Raw genomic sequence first — 22978 nt, forward strand, 5'->3', positions numbered from 1 at the left:
TTCCTAAGCAGCCAGGAGATGTCAGTTCTTAACAGAATCATCCAACAAAGTTCTCCAACAAGAACAAACAACATAAACACATGGACCGCAGAGCAAACAGATTCAGACCCAAAACTGAGCAGTGAACACACACACCAGATGTTTCTGGGATGTCAACAGTTTGGATTGCTTGTCTGTAGTTGCTGAAGCTGCCTACAGGGGATATTTTTAGAGGCACATATTTTATGAGCTGTATCCTTGTTTTTCAGCAGTTCCTCAGAAAAAAACAACTTTTGACCTTTATTCTAAGCATCAACAGTGTTTTAAGGGTCAGTGCTCTTGGAGTTGCTATCTTATCTGTCCAAATCCAGCTGTCAGGACAAGCTCTCCACTACCACACCAGTTGCAAAGAAAGATGAAGCAAACCCAGCTACAGGAAATAAAATATCTTTGTATGAGATATCCTGCAGTGTGAATTCCCCTTCACCCCATTGCCCCGGCTGTCCCACCTGCAGGTTCCAGCATGGGACTTCACTCACAGCCCTTTGGACAACCAGAAGACAGGATTGTTTGTGAACCAGCTGAACACTGATGTTCATAGAAACAAAACAGGAGAGAGAAGGACAATCTCACTGGGGAAGGCTCTGGGAATACACCACCTGGGAGCTGAGCTTTTCCCAACTGCCCATCATCTTTTCTTTATTTTTTTTTTTTTAAATTTAAATCGTGCACACCAGTGCCATCGGGTGGTAGGAATTGAGGTGTACAGTCTGGCAGCATTGCTTCCACCTGGCTGTTTGCTATGAACTGATAGTCTGGGTCTATTAACCACCAAAACTCCTCCAGGATTGTCCTTTATTCCCAAAATACTCTGTGCTGCAGCACCAAGCCCCCAGGCTGCCTGGACCTGCTGGTGCATGGTGTGCATGGAGTTAAGTGCATCACTCCTTCCTTGCTCCAACCATGCTGTGCACAACCAGGGTTGGAGACCGGGTTCTGATAGCACATGGTGGGGCCTTGTGCACTGGCCACACAAGAAAAGCTCTGCTCTGCATTATGCTCCTGAGGTGATTTGAAGCCTGTGTGTTTGAAAGAGGAAAGAAAGGACTTCTCTCTTTCCCAGGCAACTCCTGGGGCAGGTTTCCATTTCTGTATAACGAAGAGCTGGTACTTGTAAATCAGCTTTAGAGAAGAAGGCTTGTATGTAGGGACCAAGGGTGACCTTGCCCCTGGGCTCTGATGGGTAGTCTGAAAGTCTGAACACAAGACCTGTCTGCTTGCATCTTTCCCTTAAAGCTGGGTCGTAAGTTTTTCTCTGTGGCTGGAATTTGGGAAATGAACATTTTATTTCCAAATTTCTTTATGATGTGGGGTGCTTGTGTTTTCACTCTGAACTTGATTTTACTACTAGCGGCCCCAAACCATTTTTTGGCTGAAATCACAAACCTGATCTGGAATCTAACCTTTTTAAAAATAAAAATGTGTCTATTGTGAATTCAAGCATGTGTACTTATATTTGCAAAAGGCTCAGCTTCACCAAACAGGTACTTTTTGCTGGCAATGGAGTGGAAGCTGCTCAGTTAGCACCAGGAAGCCATGAAGCTCAGGACACGTCATAGCAAGGTTTCATTCCATGCACCACAGAGGGTATGTTCACTGACAGTAACACACTTTAAGCACCGCTGAGCACGTGTGCACACCACAGGGCTTTTCCAGCAACTTACACTCCATTTGTAGGGGTCCCAAGCATTGAACCATCCTGTGAAGTTGAGGGGTTCATAACCCTGCTTCACCAGTATTATTGGAGTTGCCAAGTCTCTCCCTGCCGGATGGGTCTTGAGATACTCCTTAGCTGAGGCAATTGACTCAGTCCTCTCATATGTGTTGGAGGCTTTGCCAACCCAGAGGAAAATCTGCAAGGAGAGAAAGTGTTGAAGATCAGTGAGTAGTTAGGACCTGTGCAGACACAGCTGTTTGTTCTCCCCTGCCAGCTGGAGCAGAGATAAGACTAGAAATGTTGTTTCCCAATAGTCCCCTGGGATTTTGATCCCAGGTTTACTCCCAGCCAAGAAAGATTTTGCTTTTGAGATAGGCATAAATATTTCAGGAAACAGCTCTTGTACATTTCAAGGTAGCTAAATTCAGTCCTTGCATGGGCCAAGATTCCAATGGCCTCAGAAAGCAAACCCCCCAAGACAGTTTCTGATAGCCTAGAGCAAGTCATCAGCATTGGTGCTGGGAAATGAGGGGGAAGGTTTTTGAGTGCCACCCCCTTGTATGGGCTGGCAAAGACTGGAGCAGGTCCAGCTCTTCTCACCTTGGAGCAAGGCATGGACCAGGTATCTCAGTTTCGTCCTCTCTGAAACAGGACTAACAATACTACCTTGCTCACATGTTTTGTACCTCGGTGAGAAGGACTGGACATATGCCTGACCAAGCATCATGAAGGGTTTAGGGATGGGACAGAAGGCATACTGCTCTTGGTTTCATTGAATGATGGATTCAAACCAATTAAGCCATAACTTGTTTGAAAATATGTCTGGGAAGAAGGGAAGGGGGAGTCTGTGCTGACCTCTTCCCATGTGTCTAGCAGCATGACATCATCTTCATCCAAGTCTTCCTGGCAGAAGCCCACCACCTCTGTCATGATGAATCGACCTGTCTGGTTGGAGCACTCAAAGAGGCGAGGCTGATAGTGTGTGATCTGCTCTTGAAACCTTCCTCATGCAAGGCAGGGAAAGAAAAAACAAGATAGAAACCCTTTCCTTGTGGTTTACTGCAGGGCCCTGCTGCTACTTGTCATGACCTTGATGAAAGAGGTGGCATCATGGCAATGCTCATCTGAGGGCCTGAAATATCAGGTCTCAGGGGATTCTCGGACCATTTTAACGATTTTTAAAGGTAATTTTTTCTCCATCCAAAAAGGGCAAAGCAGAACACTTCTGTCACTGTGGAGATGAACCTGATGTCAGGTGAAAGACACATCAGATCACTTGGTTGCAAAGGAACTCATTACCTGCCCAGAGAGCTGGAGAAATCCAGGTTGTTCAAAAGCAGATTCAGTTTAATGAATATTCTGGGGCTGCCCATAAAGCTAATAATGGCTGGAAATGGAGCATGCGGTTCATGTAGCCCTTATGACAAGATAAGGGATGGAATTACTGTGGGGAAAGGAGGATGTAGCACACCCTTGTCTGCAGGGTTTGGATCTGCAGCTCCTACTTCACAGAAGGCCTGACCCAAAACCTAGCGAAGAGACATCTTGGTGTGGTTTCTGACCAAGCTCTTGGTGATATTCTGACCTCGTGCTCCTTTTACTGAGGACGCAGTGTCAAAGTGCTTAATCACCTTCCTGCGGAGTTTTGATCCCTTGCTTAGCATTGCCTGGCCAAGCTCAGAGGAACAAGCGGGTCACTATTACCTCTTTTCACTGGCGTAAGGTGCTTTGCCTCCCAAGGCTTCCCAGAACTCTGCTGGCTCTTGTCCTTCCAAAATGGTGTGCTTGTCCCCTTTGGAAACAATGTCAGCTACCATTTTTGCCATCTCCCTCTCATCTCCGCTGCACCCCTGTGTTCAGGAGATAAGATTGAGGTGAAGTAAGAGCAGACTGGCAAAACTTATCTGTGGGCAAAAGCTGGCTTGGTTCTACCCTCCCCTGGAGAGTTTTAGCTCTGCGTGAATGCTTTCAAGGGTCCCATCTGATCTGGTAACTCAGAATCCATTTCTAGTCCTTGAAGGGACATTCAGCGCAGCCGATGGCATCTAGAGCAAAACTCATAATCATAGAATGGTTTGGGTTAGAAGGGACCTTTACAGATCATCCAGTCCAACCTCTGCCATGGGCAGGGACATCTTTCACTAGATCAGGTTGCTCACAGTCCCATCCGACCTGACCTTGAACACCTGAAGTGACTGGGCATCTGCAACTCATCTGAGCAACTCTTCTTTGGTTTAATCTACCATCTCATCCTGAAACACATGACTGAAACAGGATAAATGAATATGTGCTAATCCTGGCTAATTTCTTACAGCTGGAGAACCTGGGGTGCTTTATTCAGTTGAAAACTGTATGAACATCTAAAATGATGTGAGGTGAACCCCACTTCTGTAGAGAGAGGCCTGTGTTACTCCTGATACTCCACAGATGGAGCCTTCTAGATGCACCTTCCTCCATTGAAATTAATGCATTGAAATGAAATTAATACCCAAAAATCCTCCACAGCTCAGTGGAGGGAGGAGACTCAAGCCACACCTCAGCAATTTCGGCTCCCTTTGGCTGCCTCCCCTGGACTCACTGCAGTCTCACCTTCCCACACCACAGGTAGCAGACTTGGCTGGTTGTCAGCAGGAAGACATCATTGGAGTTGAGCGAGGAGGCCCGGGGCGGCACTTCTGTGGCCTTTGTGTTCATCTCGTCCGTGCCTCTCACCTGGAAGAGGCGGATCGCTGGCTCGGGTGTGTTTTTCTGAGTCCGGCTTGTGCCACCCTGCAAGGAAACAGAGGGAAGGATGGTACTGGGAGGTGAGGAGGGCACACAAATCCAGGGTGCAACTGGTTTGAGGAATAAGGTTCTTGGGGTCACAACCTTCCATGCTGCTGCAACGGTGGACAATGGTCCTGCATAGGACAGGTGAGAAAATCCCAATACCTTCTGGTTCCAAGTCAGAATAAAAATCACATTGTAACTTTCACGTTTCTCTTTGGTTATTCTGAGTCTCGACCAGCTCACATCAAATTCAGTGTGAGCAGATTTTAGTGTCTGCAAAGCATTTGCCACTGGGCAAGACAGCTGTACTCAGATTTCCAGCTGCACACAGATTAGCTGAACATCTGCCATAGCAGTTGTATGGTGAGACCAACACTGAGACTGAGGGCAAACCCCCTCTTCCCCAGCCATTTACAATGTCTCCACCACAGATGTTGGCGGCCAAAGCAGTGAGTGAAGTGGGTTAGTAGCAAATGTGCTAATATAATTCAGGCAGGAACAATTCAAATCATGTAACTGTAGGATATTTTGGAGGACCCTCTCTAGATAATGGTATCTGTAATTTACAGGACTAGTGTCTTACCGTATTACTGCAAAATATTTTGGAATTGAACTGGAAAGAACATCACACATTAACACCGGAGCTCAGGGGTGGACAGCTGAGTCTGGGTCAGTCCAGGACTGTGTTCACACATACAGTGTTCAGACTACCTGGGAAGTAGTAGAAATGTTCCACCACTTCCCTCTGCCAGCCCATGCCATCCTGGCAGGCTCCTTTCCTGAATATCGGGCCATTTTCCTGGACTATTTCTATTACAACTGTCAGGCCTTCGTTGGTGCTTGCACCTTCCATTGTCCACGTGCACAAAGCCACATTACCTCGTAAATGACCAGCTTGCCCTTGAAGATCGCCAGGAAGTGTGTGGGCTCCTTGCCCATTGTCACGCGCACCTGCACAGCCTCGTCCCCATACTTTTTGTCCAGCTCGATGGCATTGAGGGCACAGGCAGTGATTTCATCCACAGAGGCATGGCGACCCTGGGGAAGAAAGAGATGCCATGTGCAATGTGATGAGGTGAAGGGTATAAAGTTCTGCACAATGTAACATCTTGCCCATCACAAGCCCCTGTGAGATCAAGAGTTAAAACTACCAGATATTTAAATATCACTTTCATTCTGGTTTGGGAGACTTTAGTATTTCATTTTCAAAGCTTCTTTCTGCATTCCAGGGGAGGTAAATATACTTCAAGAAGGAAAGCAGAGATATTCGTATACTCATATGACTCCAGGAGCTGAGGCTTTAAGGCATGATCTGAAAGACTGCAAAATTTGACCTCAGCACTGTAAGCCCCATAATCCTTCACTATTTCTCCCTGACATTGCTGGCTCTCTGTCTGATGCCAGCCTGGTCTCAGAGCGCCCACGCTGTCTACAAAGCACAGCTTGGGATATTTGCAATGGACAACTGATGAGCAAAGGGCTTGTGAGTTCTTCTGGATGTCTGGGTTGGGATTATTGCATGTAATTCCTTTCTTCACTTTCAGGCTCCCAGCAGACACTGCACAGTCCCTTCTGCATTGGTTTGACCTACCTGCCACATGTAGAGGACATAGTGAGGTCTGCCTGATCTCAGGTAGGTGTACAGGACCAGGTAGCAATCACCCCCATAGAACTGCCCATATGTCTTGGGATTCACTGGCTGCATTTGCAAGTCCTCAATCCTCCACACCTAGTGAAAGAAACAGTGAGCAGCAGTGGAGTCAGCATGAAGACAGAGTGCAGCCCCTTTGCCAGCAGATCACTGAATCAGGTCTTCAGTTGGAAAGATAACCCTTCTTCTCTCCCCCAGATGCCAGCCTATGTTCCCCCAGCTTGATTAGGTGCTTGCTGACAAAGTCAGGTCTCTCCAGTTACATGTGCCATTAATGGACTTTTGGCAGTGGGTGGGCCTCAAGGAGGAGCAGCCTCCAGGTCTCTGTCAGCCTCACAGCCCTATCTTTCCCCCACAGTTCTATCTTTCATGGGAGGCCACAAGAACAGGAGAGGGGCCTCTGCTCTGTGCAAACATGGGCGATATGGACCTAGCTGGGAGAGAGTGTGAGAAGGGATTTGACCGTATCAGTCTCATGACCCATGCACAGAGCAGGAGAGGGGTCAGCTTGGTGACTGCTTTGCTCCATGGGCCATGGGATGGAGGAGAAATGCCCCTGAGCTACTGTAGCTGCTACATTAGAGTTTGCAAGCAGTTTGCTCCAGCTGCAGCTGTGCTTCCTTGGGGAGGGTATGTGGGCACATCCTCACAGCTCCATACAGCTGCTGTGTGTGAAAAGCAGAGATGTTTGGAAACACTCTGGTAACTGCATCATCTGTCAGTGAAAGGAGCTCTCTCACCTCTATCTCCCCGGAGGCATCATCTACCATTCTCTGCTCAGCAGCTAGCTCCGGTCTGGCATGGAGCTGAGTTGTGTCAAACTTCACCTGCTCCACCTTGGCTGCATGCACCAGCAGAATAAAAACAAGAACCCAATGAATGCACAATAACATACAAATCCTCCGCATCACCCTCACACACACACACATCATACACGCGAGAAAAACCTGGTCCGCAGTTGCAAGAAACCAGTCTTGTCACCAGTAAGCCAATGTTGATTTTGGAATATGCAAGAGCTCACACACTCCAGTGTTGATCTGTTACAGGCTGGCAACTGGCCATATAGTACATTCCAGTGAGGACTGGCTGGAAAAAATATTAGTCGTCTCCTGACTGAAAATTCATAATTGTTTTCTGAATCTATATGTATTTCCCTCCTTTTAGAATGTCACTTTCAGAAATAAAATGGCTACATTTCTCCAGCTCATGATAAAGAGAGAGAGTATTTATGGACAGCACGGACAGAGACATGGGTGGAGAGAAAAGAGAGAACTTGCAAGGGAAAGAGATTTGCAGCTCTCAAGCTATTATTCATAGAGACATTCAGCATCTCTGTCACTATCACATCATTCATCAACAAGATTTCTCTCTTCAGTATTGTTTACTCTTTGGGGTTAATGCATTGTAATATTCACTTCACCAGCATGATAAATTGAGGCATCATTTACACCCGGTGTAAATACAGAATAATTCCATTGACGTCAGGAGGGTCTTGGGTGGATGCCAGTGTAAACCAAAGCAGAATGTTGTCCAACACTTCCTTATCAGGTTCAGCATTTACATGATTCAGAATTCAGGAACTGAACAACATTCACATCCTTTGCATCTACTGAGGAAGGTGTAAAATACATGAGAAGAAAGTGCACTAGGTTTTCAAGATACTAAAGGCAGGAGACAGTTAATGTGAATGACATTCCCTCAGTTGTTGCTTAGCACAGGTAGGAAAGCCAAATCCAGGACAAACATGCTCACCAATTTTGCCAGTAGTATAGACTTTGCCCAGTCCTTGTGTTTCATTCTTTTCTGTCCACCTCTGGAAGAGCTGTTTAAACATGGCTGACTCTGCTCCATCATTGATCACTTCAATGTTGGTGGATGAAGGATAGCCTTTGGCTTGGATAAAACCCTAGTGGGTTGTAAAAGGACATTAGTGGGGACACACCAAACTTTTTACAGACATGAGAAGAGAGATGTGGACCTGAACCAGCCCAAAGAATTAACATCCCCCACTGAACACAGTGGCATGACCAAGGGCAGGATTCACCCCAAGACTTGCATTCAGACTTGTAAACAGAAGCGTCTACAAGCTCTCACTGTAGTATTCATGTTTATTAGGGGACTGAACCCTACCCCTAGAGGCTGGTCACCTGGATCACATCCTAAACTTAATCTCTACGTGGCACCTTAGTCTTGAAGAAAATCTCACTCAATGGGTCTAATAAAAAGCCTATCTCAGCTCCATAGATGGCTTCTTTTGATGGATCTAGGAGTGGAGGGAGCAGTGATGGGGCATGCCTATGACCCAAGAGCCCAGTTCGGTTCTTTACTTTTCTCCAAACTTTTTGTCCCTCTCTAAAGCAGGGAGACTGTCCTCCCTGTAGCATGATAGAGAGTGTGCATGCCAGGGTAGTGAAGGGATGGAGGCAGCTAAGTAACCCAGAGCATGATGCGTGTTCTGAAGAGACTAAACTCTTACAAATCTCCATTTTTTTTTCTTATTTTTTTTTCAAAAACCCAATTATTTCTTTGCAATAGAGCCACTATTGAGTTAAAAGACTACTTCAACAGAAGTGCTTGATACAGTATGAGAGGGAAGAAAATTATCTGTGTTCTGCCACAATGCCAAAGTCATTGCTCAGTTTTTGGGAACCGCTCTCGTGTTTATCTCGGCAGGCTCCAGGATGATCTGGAGGTACAATGCTGACAGCCGTAGTTCAGGGAAGGAGCCTGATTGTGGGCTTCTGAGCATTCATCTTCTGCTGTAAATACTGCAGCCACACACTACCCCCAGGGAAAAGCAGAGCAGATGGTCTTCCCATCCCTCCCACCTGCCACACTGAAAGAAAGAGATATCTTTTGTTCTACATGTGTAGCTCAGGGCCAGAATTTGCAGAGCAGATTGCCTACTAAAAAGCATTCGAGTTAAGCTTTTGAAAGGAGCATGGAGGACTTCGAGGTAAGTTCTGAGGCAAAGTTTGTCTAAGCTTTTCTTCTCCAAGACAATAGTGCAATTGGTATTGAAGCTGGGTGTCTCTAGTTAAGACCTTACTGAAGGTGAAGCCACTGAAGTTCAGTACCTCCTAGTAAGATCTCATTGAAGATGAGACTGTTTATGGTCTTCACATAAGTGAATAGATGAATTAAAAGCTAAGTTCCCTTGTAGCATTCACTTCAACATGCCAACTTGTAAAAAACCTACCAAATGCCTTACTCACTCAGGCTCCCTTGAGGCTAATTTTTGAAAGGAAGTGTTGAGGCATGCTCTGCCAGAAAATAACTTCATGGCAGCTCATCTGGAGGAGCAACATAGGTGCCAGGGCACTATGCTGGTGTGCTCTACCTTAACATGAGCCCTGGTCTTGCCTCAGGTTAGCCAACCTGATTTAATAGCAGTTAATAACACATCTCTTTCTTCCCAGTGGAAGAGCGCTGTATCATCTTCAAATTCACATGCAGAACCTGGGCCCAGACCCACTGGTGTTGTGAAAAAGACTTGTTGCCTGTAATGGACCTGCAGTTGAGGCCTGTAGCACCTACATAAAAGGTCTGTCTTTTACAGAGAGCCTGAGTAATTGAGTTCCTCACTGACTTGCCCAAGGTGTTACTCTTGGTTGAGAACACAAGAGATGCCTTTCCGGGTCAAAGCAGTGGTCTGTGCTGCCTGGGACAGTGACATTAAGAGATGCTATTTAGTAAGCACATATGAGCTTGGTGACTGTCTTCAGTGTGATCCCTTCACTCTCCCCAGCATCCACAATACTGGGTCATAGATGTTAGAGAGGATATTAGAGCCCCTTTAATATCTGTTTATGGACCTGTTGACCATGAATTTGTCTAATCCCATCTTGACCTTGCTGATACTCTCTGCCTCCACCATCTCTTGAATCAACAAATTCTAGAAGTCCCCCATTTACTGTGTAACAAAGTATTTTCTTTTTTACTTTCTTTTCTTTAATGAATTTCTTCTCAGTTTTAGAGGCAGGTCTTAGTTCTAGTGCAATTTGGTGACTAACAATTTTGTCATCACGCCTCCCTTAGACGTTTAACTTCTCTCTCTGTTATTACACAGGCCAGCTCCTCAAGACCTACACTTAATTGTAATTAGTGGTCAGATCTAGATTAGCACTTAGTTAACCTCCCACAACATTGTTTGCACTATATTACAACTCACCACAGCTCGAGTGAAGGCTGCTTTTTTCTCTTCCAGGCTGGAGGCTTTTCCTCTCCAGACATAAATCTTAAAACCACCTTGGTCTAAAATGTAGCAGTCCTGAGATAAAACAGAAAAAACAGATGTAAAAAGTTCTGCACAGGCAAAGGTTCTCATTTGTAGCCTACTCAGGTTGGATCCTTCTTGAAGATTTAGATTAGATGTAGATCTAAATAATTTCCTTACAGAGCTCTAACCCTGGTGCAACCATTAGCAGAGGCAACAGAGGATGGATTTACTGTGGTTCATAAATGAACTACAAATACCATCAATGCTACAGTGCAGGGGTTCATGGGTACACTGACTTTGTGAGCTGCCCTTTAATGAGTTAAGATATGTATTTTTCTTAGGCATTGCTCAAAACTGGTCATTACCATCTCATGAGAGATGTTCCCAAACCAAGAGAAACACCAGCTCCAAAATGCTCCAGAATTGTATGCTGAAATATCATCCTCAGCCTGCTGTGCTTCAGCACTGCTGATGGTGGTGCTCATTTATGCAAAATCTGCTACCAAAGGAGCAGGAAAAGTCCAAGTTAGACATTTTCTGCATGTGTCCCCAATCTGGAGCTAAAAGTGTTGCATCGTTGTGAACACAGCAGGATCCTGAACCCAAAGGGGATGAGATGGTTGCCAAGCAGCCTGTTTCCACTGCAGAGAGCTGGTGATCCATACTGACAAACCAGTGTGTGACCAAAGACCTCTTGTTTTTCAAACTGAACTTTGACAAGACAAGCAAAAGCTTCATACGCCTGTAAAAGGAGACTGGGATTTAACAAGGCTGATACCAGGGTGGATAAGGGAGCTGGAGCCTTGGAGCACAACACTTTTGGAATAGGCTGGTTTGCACTGCAGAGAATTAAGGATGAGCAATTCTCTGCCAAATTTTAGCCAGAAGGATATTAGGAAGGCCTCTGTTTTCTGAAAGCCTTTTGGACAGAGGGTCTGTAAGGGATCTCCTTCCAGGGTGGGTCACTGAGACCAGCCACTTGCTACAGCAGGAAAACATCTTCATGATTTTGTAAGCAGAGTATTTATTTGCTCTGAATTCTGCAGATGGAGGACTATCCCCGAGCATAAGGTATTAAGAAGCCTTATTTCCATCTGGAATTTATTTCTGGCCTGCAGCTCTCCTTGACTCTGATTGCCAAGCTAATATCATCCTTGGCTGAGAGGGTCAATTTGCCATCTCTCATTAGAGCAGCTTCAATGCACCACCTACCTCTGGCCACTGAGGTTGTAGTAGGGCTAAACTGTTCTGTTTTCAGAGGACACCTGATAAACCTGAATGATGGAAGGGCTGATAATTTTCAGAAAACACGGTATCCCATTGAAACAGATACTCAGCTGACAATAAAGCAAGCCACAGCATCCTTTTCTCTCTGTAAGGGCTGATGGCTTTCTCTCACCTCATGCTGGAGCAGATCCTGCGTCAGGGGCCGGGTGGCTATCTCCTGTACCACCAGGTCATTGTCCTTCTCATAAACACTGAAAGACAGAGTCACCGAGCAGTCAGGCTTCACAGAGCTCGCCATGAGTAAGGATAGGGTTTGGAGCCCATCCCTGGACTTACTGGTAGAGCCGGACATTTGCTTTCTGCAGCTCATCTGCTTTCTCATCCGGGATGGCGTCTCGGAGTTCCCTGTGCCTCTCACCCAGCACCATCTTCATGATCTGCATGAGGTCTGGGGAGTCTTTCTCATTGTCAATGATGCCGATTTGGGCGCGGCCGCCTCTTTCGCTGTCCCTGATGCTGCGAGCCAGTGCAAGACCCTGTACAAGGATCAGCAGGGGGTAAGTCCTGATCCAGACAACAAATTCAGCATGACTCAGACCTAAGACAATGACTGAGCACCAATAGTCCAAGCCAGATTACCACAGCTCTCTGAAGCTTCTAGTGTCCTCCTAATCTAGCTATTAAAAAGGGAATGTGTCTATAATGCCTGCTTATTAACTAACTGAGGAAAATATTGCTTATTACAGTCACTCCTGGGGCTTGCTCCTGCAGGGCACAGGCATGTGGTAGCCACAACAGGTGTTGCCTCTGCGTGACTGTACATAAGCAGGTCCAATGATCTTGTAAAATGGTCTGGGAGAGATAAGCACGCATGCTGAGGACAATGAGGCTGGATGATGCAGAGCTGCAGGACCCTGGGTGCCCCATGGTGACATTTTACATTAAATGATTTGAGTATTCAAAAAAGTGGATGTTTTCTGTAAAAAAGGCAGTATGAAATGCCAAGCAACTAATTAGGCTGAAATCTACATTTTCCATTGCGTTATTTTTTTCCATGACTCTTACCGCAATAGCTTTGAAAGGGGCCCCTCTTTGTTAGACTGAGGAAATGACCTGCTTGATTGCCAGGCCTGAGATGAACCATGGCCTGTTCTTCACAGCAGCCATCCCCCTACCTGGTACCCCTCTTCTTTGTCCTGATGGTTTCTTTGTCTCTTCTCCACTCTCCATTGGATCTTCACCTCTAGCCATTGTTCCTGGAAAATTGCCTTCCCTGTGAAGCTTCCCCCTCTCCTAGCTCATCAGGTGACACCATGTGAAGAGCAGACTGCCTGCCTTTTAATGTGTATAATGACTGGCTATGAGTTTGACCACCAACTTTGCTGATGACCCATTGATATATCTTGCTTTATTATACCTCTGTATCTCAGTTTCTTTATCAGTAAAATAAGGATAATGACCCCTCCCTTTACAAAGTGCCTTAAGAACTATGGATTTGACCTATCAACACCTGGGTTATGTATTCCTACTTGTCTCATACCAACCAAGCTGGAATTCCCTGTGATGCTGTAAAAAAAAATTAAAATTCATCTACCCCTGCGGTAGTTACTACAGCTAAACCTACTGGTGTTGTTGACTTTTTAGTTCTATGATATCATGCAAACTATAGGGCACAGAGCGATGGAGATGGACCTCCCCAGAAAGAGCTGGGTGCCTTCCTGGAGCCACAGCTCCAGAACACAGTGATGTGCCCATGGTTGCCTGTGAAAGACAGACTGAGGTCAGATCTGAACTGGACCAAAGCACTTCCCTGGGCATCTGGTACCAGCAGATGGGCAAGGAGAAGATTTACCATGATTTTCTCTGCTCATCTCTGTGTTGTTGGTTTTACTGAGATTTTCACTGTACAAACATTGAGTGCTGTTTCTCTATTTTTTTTTCCTGGCATCAAAAAATACTGCTAGTAAACTAAGTGGCTTTTGCCTTTACTCACCCTGGATCTCTCAGCAATGCTGCAGTTGGGTCCATTCCACTGAATCAGCACTTTCCCGAGGTCCAGCAAGAAAACATCACCCTTATTGAAACTGTCCCAGGAAAGTGCTACCTGTCACAAGGAAATGAAAGCATTTGGCAAACTGGGGAAGACAACAAGAGCTGCAGGAGACAAGTCACAGCCATTGCAACCTTGCCTTTAGAGATGTAACAACTGGTCTGCAATGACATGCTCGTTTTTCTAGCACTCAGCTATTCACCGAGCCCAATGGCTTCTCTCATGATAATATCAAACCCCCAAGTGAGGTCTTGAAAACTGTCCTGTAGTAGGGGTCCTTGAGCAGAGATGAGCTATATAGCAGGAAAACCTGGTCAAAAATAGGTGTAGGAGGAGAGGCAAGGAGAAATGATCCATAAGGAGAGAGGGCTCTTCTTCTTACCTCTGTGGCTGACACATGCTTCTTCCCCTTGACATGAAGAAGACGCTTGATGTTGTACATATTGGTCTCCACATGCTTAAATCCTGAAGCCACTCCTCCCTTCTTGTAGCTGTTGCATAGCAGGGAATAAATAGTTAGAGCTGATTAGAAAATACCTTCCTCCCCTCCATCCTCTGACGACAAAAAATCTAGAGCCAATATAATCTCAAAGGGCTAGAAATGGAATGTCAAATGCTGCATTGCCTCACTCTACTGTTCATGGTCCCTGGTCAGACTATGACTACTCGTGGTATCCATCCACCTGTTATAGGTGTTGTGTTGCTGTTGTGCATCTTGGGAGAAGGTGTACAGATGAACAGGTGGGTCAGGGATGGCAATGGAAATATAACACTGATCAAACTGAAGATCCCATCAACCATGGCAGTGACATCGCAGGAATTAAATATCATATAAAAATTCAATTAAAAAATGAAACAGATTTTGCTAAAATTTGGTTTTCTTCAAAATAGTTATTCTATTAAAAGTAGCTTAGATGATAGGAAATTGTTGCTATATGTAGAACAAAATGCTATCGTAAACAGGTACAGGACACTGTCTTTCTCACAGATTTAATCTACTAATTTTGTTCTTCTATCCTTGAACACACACTTTGCAAGAGCCACTGTTAGCACTTTATTGACTCACTGCATGATGCCATCTCCTCCTTTACATGCAACTTTGCAAGGAAGACACAATCATATCATGAGAGGACACATTACCCCAAGGAAGTCCCAGAGCCCTTCTACTGGTTTTTGGACAAAGCTAACCCACTTCCACATATCCTAGACAATTTTAGAAAACAGATCCAGTGTTCCTATTACAGTAATGATTGACATAATGTAATTGCCATTTATGGGGAAAAAGAGGCAATTACTGAGAGTCTCATAGATTTTGCCACGTGGGTAATATATGTATTTTATCATAGCTTGGAAGAGTTTGGCAAACGTGGTCAGGTGTGTGAGTGATTCACAGTACTTTTAGACGTCCACAGAAGGATGCTCTGGTGATTAGTCCACCTGCTAAGATGTGGAAAGGGCCTGCTTTAATTTCTCATTCTGCCTCAGACTTCCTGCTTGACCTTAGGGATGTGGTTTAGACCAAGACGAAGTCTAGCTCATACTGATTGCAGAGGCAGATATGTTTCCAAATAGACTTCTAAACCCACACGTTTCTGAAGGCCTGAACTTTAGTACTTCATTGCCCCTTACTCCTCTTTAAGATGAGGATAAAAGCACTTCTGTCTCACAAAAGTCCTGAGGAAACTCATGAGAGGTTGTAGAGATGTGTAATACAGAGGTATCAAAACCTAGACTAGGCTAGAGGGTATTAACCAAGGATGAGTTTTCATCTGAGTTTTCTTCAGCTGTTTAAAAGCAAGGCACTTAGGCTGTTTATTGCCAGTGAAGGTCCTCCTGGAGGACAGCTGTTGAAGTCACCTTCCAAAGACCCCAAAGGGAGCAAAGACCACAGGATTGGATTAAACAGTATCTTCTAGATGGCAGAAGTTCAGAGTCAAACTTTCCTTCCACTACAGGACTACAGGACTACTACTCCCAGTGTGAGCCAAAACAGCACTTCTCTTCGAAGTGCCCTGAATGGGCATATTAATCTAAAGTGTGTGGAGGAGAGGAAGGAATACCCTAGGGTGAACAAAAGGGAGGTTAAGATGCAATTATAGCAAACATCTGTGAAAATGATCAGTGGAACAGAATGACATGGTTCCAGACTCAGTGCTTACAACACATTTTTTCAAAATAGGAAATGATAATACTGAATTTTGACCAACTTCAGTGCCAATCCATATTGTTCAGATTTGTGAAATGTTGATAGTTCTGAGATGTAGAGAAGCAGAGGGAAACCCAGGGACCATGTCCCACCTCATTGCAGGGTATTTTATGCTACTCACATAATGCCATTGCGGAAATAGCTTTGGAAGGTCTCAGACTCATGTCCCTGCACTTCCCGGTGCTGCACAGGGTTCCCCCTGAGCGCATTGTCCATCTGGGTGACGTACAGGGCTGCAGCACCTTGTTCATCCTGAGATGAATCTTTGCCAATCCAGTAATGCAAATCCACAGTGGAGCCGCGAGAGGTTCTTTTGGTCTGGAAGAGGCGGGAAAGGCGAGTCAGGATGAAGACACAGCCCATATGTGTGTTTCAAACAATATCACTGGCCAGGAAGACCTGTCAAAACCAAGTGACCATGGAGCCCTTTCCCAGGGCCTTTCCCAGTTCTGCCTTTTTCCTGGGCAAGCGGAGAAAGGACGGAGCCTTAGGATGCTCCCTGGGAGCTCAGCCTGGAGCCAGGGACCTGATTTGGGAAAGCATTTATGTGGCTTATGTACATATTGCACCGAAGCATGTTTGTGTCTTACGTGCTTTTATAACTCTCATTATCAAAGAAAACAGCACATGTGCAATTACAAAAATTAATGTGTTCAACCTGTCCTACTTTTGTAGAGTTTGATATTAAAACTTAAAGGAGACTAGGGAAGTGATTGTCCCCCTGTATTAGGCACTTGGTGAGGCTGCACCTCGAATACTGTGTTCAGTTTTGGGCTCCTCACTACAAGAAAGACATTGAGGTGCTGGAGCGTGTCCAGAGAAAAGCAATGTAGCTGGTGAAGGTTCTAGAGCACGTGTCTTAAGAGGAGCAGCTGAGGGAACTGGGGTTGTTTAGCCTGGAGAAAAGGAGGCTCAGGGAGACCTCATCGCCCTCTACAACTACCAGAAAGGAGGTTGTAGCGAGGTGGGTATCAGTCTCTTCTCCCAAGTAACAACTGATAGGACAAGAGGAAATGGCCTCAAGTTGTGCCAGAGGAGGTTTAGATGGATATTAGGAGAAATTTCTTCACGAAGGAGTGGTCAAGCACTGGAACAGGCTGTCCAGGGAAGTGGTTGAGTCACCATCCCTGGAGGTATTTAAAAGATGTGTAAATGTGGCACTTAGGGACATGCTTTAGTGGCGGACTTGGAATTGCTAGGTTAATGGTTGGACTTGATAATTTTAGAGGTCTTTTCCAACCTAAATGACTCTATGATTCACAGATCACCTTTTTAAAGGCAATATACACTGCTATTTATTTGCCTGGAGATACTATCCTTTCTTTCCTGTTCTCTTATATCACACCACGTAGTAACACAAACCGCCTCTGAATTCCTGCTGACTTGCAAAACAGACATAACTCCAAATGGAGCTGAGCCTGCATGTGCATGCTGTGATTCATCTTATTAGAGAAAAACCCAATAGCCTAGAAAGATGAGGTAAGCGATCTGAAAACAGGTGTGCTTATTGTTATGTGAGTTGTGCTAGTTATTTTTCAGCACCTACTGTGTTAAATCCTATCACGGACACCTGGGAAAGGTAATAAAAGCTCATTTTATAAACTGGATTTGACACTAAGCTCTATTTATTTGCTTTCTGCAGTGATACCACAGAGAAACACACTACAAGAACTTGAATAAACTACAGCTCAGTTCCTCTAGGCACAGCTAATTAATTTGTTGTAAAATCGCTCAATTTAATACACTGTTATTGAAGATGATCAAAGTCCCATTGTCCTGTGGACTATCTTTTTTTGGAGAGCCTCCAGTCAAGATGCAGAATGCAAAGATGAGAGATGAGTATTTTCATCCTCCTGTCTGCAGGGGGAAAGGAGAGCTGTGGTCTGATTAAGGGCTTTCCTACCTGGGGAAGCTATTGCAACATAAGCTGAGCTTGTGAGCATCAAAAATCTATACTGATATCTATAGTCAGCTCCTTGCAAGGACACTCACATGCTCTAAGCATGTCTTTGGGTAGCTGCTACCAAAATGATCCAACACTCAAAAGGTAGCATAAAGGCATGTGCGTGGTGAATTAGATCAGGAGACTCATTCTGCATTGTTACCCCAGCCTGCATTCCTAGTCTGACATATTGTGGATGTGCCTTTGGTTCTTGTGGGATAGTGGAGTCTTTGCTATCTCTTGACTGACAGATGTTTGCAGGAGGGACACTCAGACCCAGGAAGTGGGAAATGCTTCTGGTTTCCACCATATGGACTTTGCTTGATGCAATGGGGTTTGGATTGCTCTAAGCAGATGAAGAGATTTGGAAGGAAGTCTGGGAGTTGAGTGCAACACTTTATCCTCCCACAGAGCTTCAGGAACACAAGGTACTTTGCACAGCCCATATAATAGAGTTGGGTCTCAGAACTTCCTCATGCTTCTGGCTAGCCTGGGTTCAGTTGGTTGCAAGCAGGTCTGGACCAAATTTGGGAGGGACAGATGAAGTGTCCTAATGGGGACATGAGAAGGGCTGTAGAACCTCTCTGCTGCTTGTGTGACACAGAGTAGGTGGCACACATCCATAACCCACATCATCTGCTGAAAATGAGACCCTCCAGTCAGACAACTCTCACACCCCCCAGAAGACTCCCATAAGCCATGCAAATGTGGGCTTTGATTTAGTTTGCCAGGAATGTACTGGCCATTTTGCCATGTCTGGACATAACTCAGTTGATTAGAAGATAAATAACTTTAATGAATTAATAAATTAATGGTTCCTCTGGACTTCTGATTTACTAAACACACAGTGTTGTTGCAACAGCCCCATTGAATTCAGGTGCGTGATTAGATGGTGAACGCACATGCACAACCACTTTTACCCATAGTGCTGCTCTCACAAGTGAGGGTACCTAGGATCCAAGTCAGAGCTAAACAAAAAGGGTTGAACCAGTTGCCTACCAAAGAGACCAATGTTTGCTAGCCTTACTTACATGCAGAATTATGTAACAGTCTCCTTCAAAAAAAGTCCCATAAGCCTTTTCAGGTACAGGAACCATCTTCATATTCTGTAAGGAAATGAGTGTTCGGGTCATTGGTAGAACTTCAGAGCCAGAAGGTGATTTACATGAAACAGGACAGCTGGTGTGCACGAAACACTATGGTGACAATCAGGGTTTGGAGAAGGAAGAATCAGGGCTGTGCTTGTGAGCTGGGAAAAGCTACTTCTGGAGGAAATCCCAAAAGTACTAAAGGGGTGAGAAGAGTCAATTGATAATGCTGTTTAGACAGATTGACAAGTATTTCTCAGTCTCCTTGCCCTTCTGCAACCCTGTAGGTCTAGAGCAAGAAGACCTGGAGGTCAGGCTGAAGTGCTCCAGAGCTTGCATTTGTAGGGAATTTCCCAGGAGAGTGAGCACATCTCATCCTAGGTTTAGTTTTGGGGCATTGTTTTTACTCAGTACCCATTAAGTTCAAGGATAGCTTTCAGAGCTTTGTTAGGATAACCACTTTGCCAGGAATTCACAGCAACTAGCAGTGCTTAGAAAAGACAGACTTGAGGACACTGATGTGTCCCTCACCCCTCCAGACCCTAATGGCACACTTCATCTGGTACAAGTGCACAATTAACCAGCAATGCCTGCCCAGTGTAGGTGCCTGGATGTGTCACCCACCAGTACACGTGCAGCTCCTGGGTTTCCTGGAATTAGAGACATACATTCTTCTGGTGGCCTGACTTGTTTCCCAGCATACCAGCTTGACCGTTGTGAACTGACACATCTCTAATTACAGATTCTCTGGGAAGAAGCTTAGTACAGTGCTTTGGAGAGAAATGGAAAGGCAAAGACCCTGTGATATTTGGAACACAGCTGGGACCTGTAGAGTGCCACCACCACTTGGAGACAGGTGCTGGAGCCCCTTCCCACTGCTCCCCTGAGAGGACTCTGCACCTCAGTCTATGCCTCCTCTCATTGCAAGGGAATGTTGTTGGTGAATTTGGCCAGAAAAATTGAGCAGAATTGAGCACACAGCCTGGATCCAATCCTAAACCAAATACCACCTCAAGCAGAAGGTGACCTTGCAGGATGCAGTATTCCTCCTTGCAGTGACCCATTGATCAGAGTAGGAAAGACAAGGATGAAGTGCAAATAGACTCCATGGGATCCCTTTGCTGCAAAAATGGGTGCCTTCCCCATGGCAGCTGCTGGTATGGACTATGGTTACCTATGCATAACCACTCTTCTTGGTGAAACAGGGAATTAAGTTAGGGTGAGCTAAAGCAGCCTTGCATTGGTTCCTGAAGAGGGTGAGAAAGCCTCCAGTGCTGGAGGAACAGCTTCAGTCCCACCACATTCATGTTTCCTTAGTCAATATTATCCCTGTTTTACAGAGCAGGAAACCAAAGAAATAACATGTTGAAAGTTGCATAGGCAGATATTGGGTCTCTTGTTTGCCACTGTATCTTATCTATAAGACCCTCTTTTCCCACCCAGATTACTTCAAGAATATCTCTTTCTTGAAACATATGCACACACACATGTGCAGAGGACATATGCCATCATTGCCTCTTGTCATACCTCTATGCCCCATATCTGCAGTCCCAGCTTTCTTTCAATAGTTGGGAGATTCATGTCACCGTCTGTCATCCTTCAGTCTGAACTAGAAGGGAAAAGAGGAAGAAAAAACAGAATAACTATATAATTAGATACAACAGTAAGTGTGCTAGTCATGCTGGGTTCCTTTTACCGTCAGTGGAGATTTAATACAGAAAATCCACACCTTGAAGTGTCTCTATCTCTCTGATGATTATAAAGAAAGCACACCTGCAGTTATCAACGACTAGGTGGGATGAACCCCCATTCCCAGGCTATCCATGCTCATGGGGGTTCAAACAAAGTGTGGGATCACAGCCTAGAAAAGACTGGATAGGATACCGTTGTTCTGGTGTGGGATTAATTTTCCCTTGTTTGAATAGGTGGAAAGGATTCACCATGGTGTTGGATCTGACATCAGTACTACTTTGTTCCCACCATGGCATGAGGGGTGGCAGAGACAACAGTGGGCCTCCAGGAGACACATGCCCTCCTGGAGGTCCCTAGGCTCTTCTGCCTGTGTGGGGAAGAGGTAGGTTTCAGGTATCAGTTGTCCACTCAAAGGTGTCTGGGGACATCTGAGATGGTTTAGGTATCTCCAGCTGCCTCTCTGATGGGTGAAGGTCTCTCATCTATTCTCTATCATATCTACCAGCTGTGAAAAAAAAAAGAGGACTACCCTTATCTATGCTCCCTGTTCCTACTGCTTGGATAGCTGAAGGTTTGCTCAAGAACCAATTTCTGAACCCAGCTTGTTTAGGGCAACCTCCTGAAGCAAATCAAACCCCAAATGAACGTAAATGAAAACACTGGGTTATATCCTAGCAGAGCTGGTTGGCCTGTGGGGCATGGCAGGTGCCTCCCGAGGAGCTCTGATCTACTGCAGTGGTCACGGGATGGATTGTGTTTGTGTAGGGGCAAGACCCATATCAGCCTTTCCCATATGAGTCAATCCTGCTCACAAATCAAGGCCCAGCTTCAAGAGAAAAGACGGCTCACTGATTTCTGTGTTTTGCATTCATTTGTTTGCCAGCTCACTCCTCTGATTTGCATTTGCTCATGACAGACCGAACAATTGTACTACGTTAAAAACAACAGCAACATGATTGACTGCATTTTCTTCTCTGTCTCTGGACTGGTTGTAGGCCATGGCCTCTCCTGCACTCCTCTGCTCAGCTGTAGGAAACTGCCTACGAGAAGGAACGGTGCCACGGCTGCCTCAACTCGGCAAAACAACTGAGCCATGATAAGATGAAAAATAAAAAAAGCTATTGTATAAAGCCATGGAACAAGATTCTTCTGAAGGAGGAAAAGAAAAAAGACAGATGATCCCTTGCCAGAAAGCGTGTTTATTGCTCGTGTTATGAGAGCATGGTGAGACACGCTGCACTTGTCACCATAAAGTCAGAAGAAGAGATGATCCTTCTCCTGAGTTTGCACACTGAGTAAGAGCACTAAAATTGCTTTTCTAGGCAGGACCATGGGTCCATCCAGATCTCCCACAGCCCAGAGATGCCAGATCCTGGTTTCTTGCACAGCCAGTAGAGCTGCAGGTACCTCCAGGGGTGTTTTGAGCACAGCCCCAAACACCTCAGGCACCCACAGTCTGGCAGCACTCGGTAGCAGGAGTCAGATATGCTCACTCCTTCCTGAACACAGGTATATCTGAAGGACTGTGGAAGACTGAGTCCAGAGGCCAGAGCCTCATGTACCTACCAGGAATGCATTCGGCAACCTTCACATCCCTCTCAGGTCCTCCAGATAGCTTCCAGACAAGAAGACAAACAGCAAAGAGGAAAAAAGACATTTTTCATCTCAATTCCCAGAAAGGTAATTGAGACCCACACAGATTAAAAGCCAGATCCAGAAAGATATTTCAGCATCTACAGAGGAGCTAGACACTTTTCTGAATGGGTTCCTGACTCATCTACTGTGAAGTCAAGGGTTTTCAGGAACTGAAGCCAAAAACATGATTCCAGTTCAGATCTTTAACAAAAGACCTTTTAATATGGCATTTGAAAGGTCCCTATCTAAGAAAAATCCAATGAAGCCTACTTCCCTCAGCTATTTTTTAGATTTATTTAGGGTTTTTCCTTCCAGCATCAAAACAGGAACAACCTGAAAACAAAGCCAGTAAAGATGTTTACATGTGAGGGAGTATTCAGGGGGGTGAAGTTTTTTAGCAATACTGACTCTGCTCCCTGTGGAAGGCAGCAGGCATCTTGTTCGCCTGCTAACAGCAAAGGAAACCGGCAGCTGGCCAGCTGTGAGACACAGCTGGCTCCCTGCTTCTCCCAGTATCCCAGCCTCTCCCATCAGAAAAGTTAACCCAAAGGATGCTGAGATTCCTCTGAGCGCAGACAGACGTGTTGAACAAAACCCTCTGAAAGCCAGCAATGCTCTACCAATTCCCACCCAAACCTCTTTGACCCAAAATGGGGATCTTGGATCTCCTCCACTCCTGGGGCTCCTTTCTGTATCTGAAACCTGCCCATACAGTGCTGGTCCCCACTTTTCTGGGAAATGCTCTCCCTCCCTTCCTCCTTAGTCATTAAGCTGGTGGGGGGGAGTGTGAAGCACAGACAATG

General features: G+C 45.4%; 1 protein-coding gene across 1 annotated transcript in view; it reads right to left on the bottom strand.

The window, feature by feature from the left end:
- The window catches only part of VILL (villin like), a 37053-nt gene that overhangs the window by 4292 nt on the left and 9783 nt on the right, over positions 1–22978 (bottom strand). Inside the window, exons 2-17 of the mRNA XM_074869510.1 lie at positions 20376–20457; positions 18792–18866; positions 15940–16136; positions 13995–14103; positions 13556–13666; positions 11899–12098; positions 11735–11813; positions 10288–10386; positions 7869–8022; positions 6857–6957; positions 6057–6194; positions 5345–5503; positions 4286–4465; positions 3401–3546; positions 2552–2696; positions 1704–1892 (exon numbers count right to left, since the gene is read on the bottom strand). Of these exons, the coding sequence (XP_074725611.1) occupies positions 1704–1892; positions 2552–2696; positions 3401–3546; positions 4286–4465; positions 5345–5503; positions 6057–6194; positions 6857–6957; positions 7869–8022; positions 10288–10386; positions 11735–11813; positions 11899–12098; positions 13556–13666; positions 13995–14103; positions 15940–16136; positions 18792–18866; positions 20376–20444 (2151 nt within the window). The 5' untranslated portion in view covers positions 20445–20457. The remainder of the gene's footprint in view (positions 1–1703; positions 1893–2551; positions 2697–3400; positions 3547–4285; positions 4466–5344; positions 5504–6056; positions 6195–6856; positions 6958–7868; positions 8023–10287; positions 10387–11734; positions 11814–11898; positions 12099–13555; positions 13667–13994; positions 14104–15939; positions 16137–18791; positions 18867–20375; positions 20458–22978) is intronic.

Source organism: Strix uralensis, chromosome 1 (genome assembly GCF_047716275.1).
Source record: "Strix uralensis isolate ZFMK-TIS-50842 chromosome 1, bStrUra1, whole genome shotgun sequence".
Lineage (NCBI taxonomy): Eukaryota > Metazoa > Chordata > Aves > Strigiformes > Strigidae > Strix > Strix uralensis.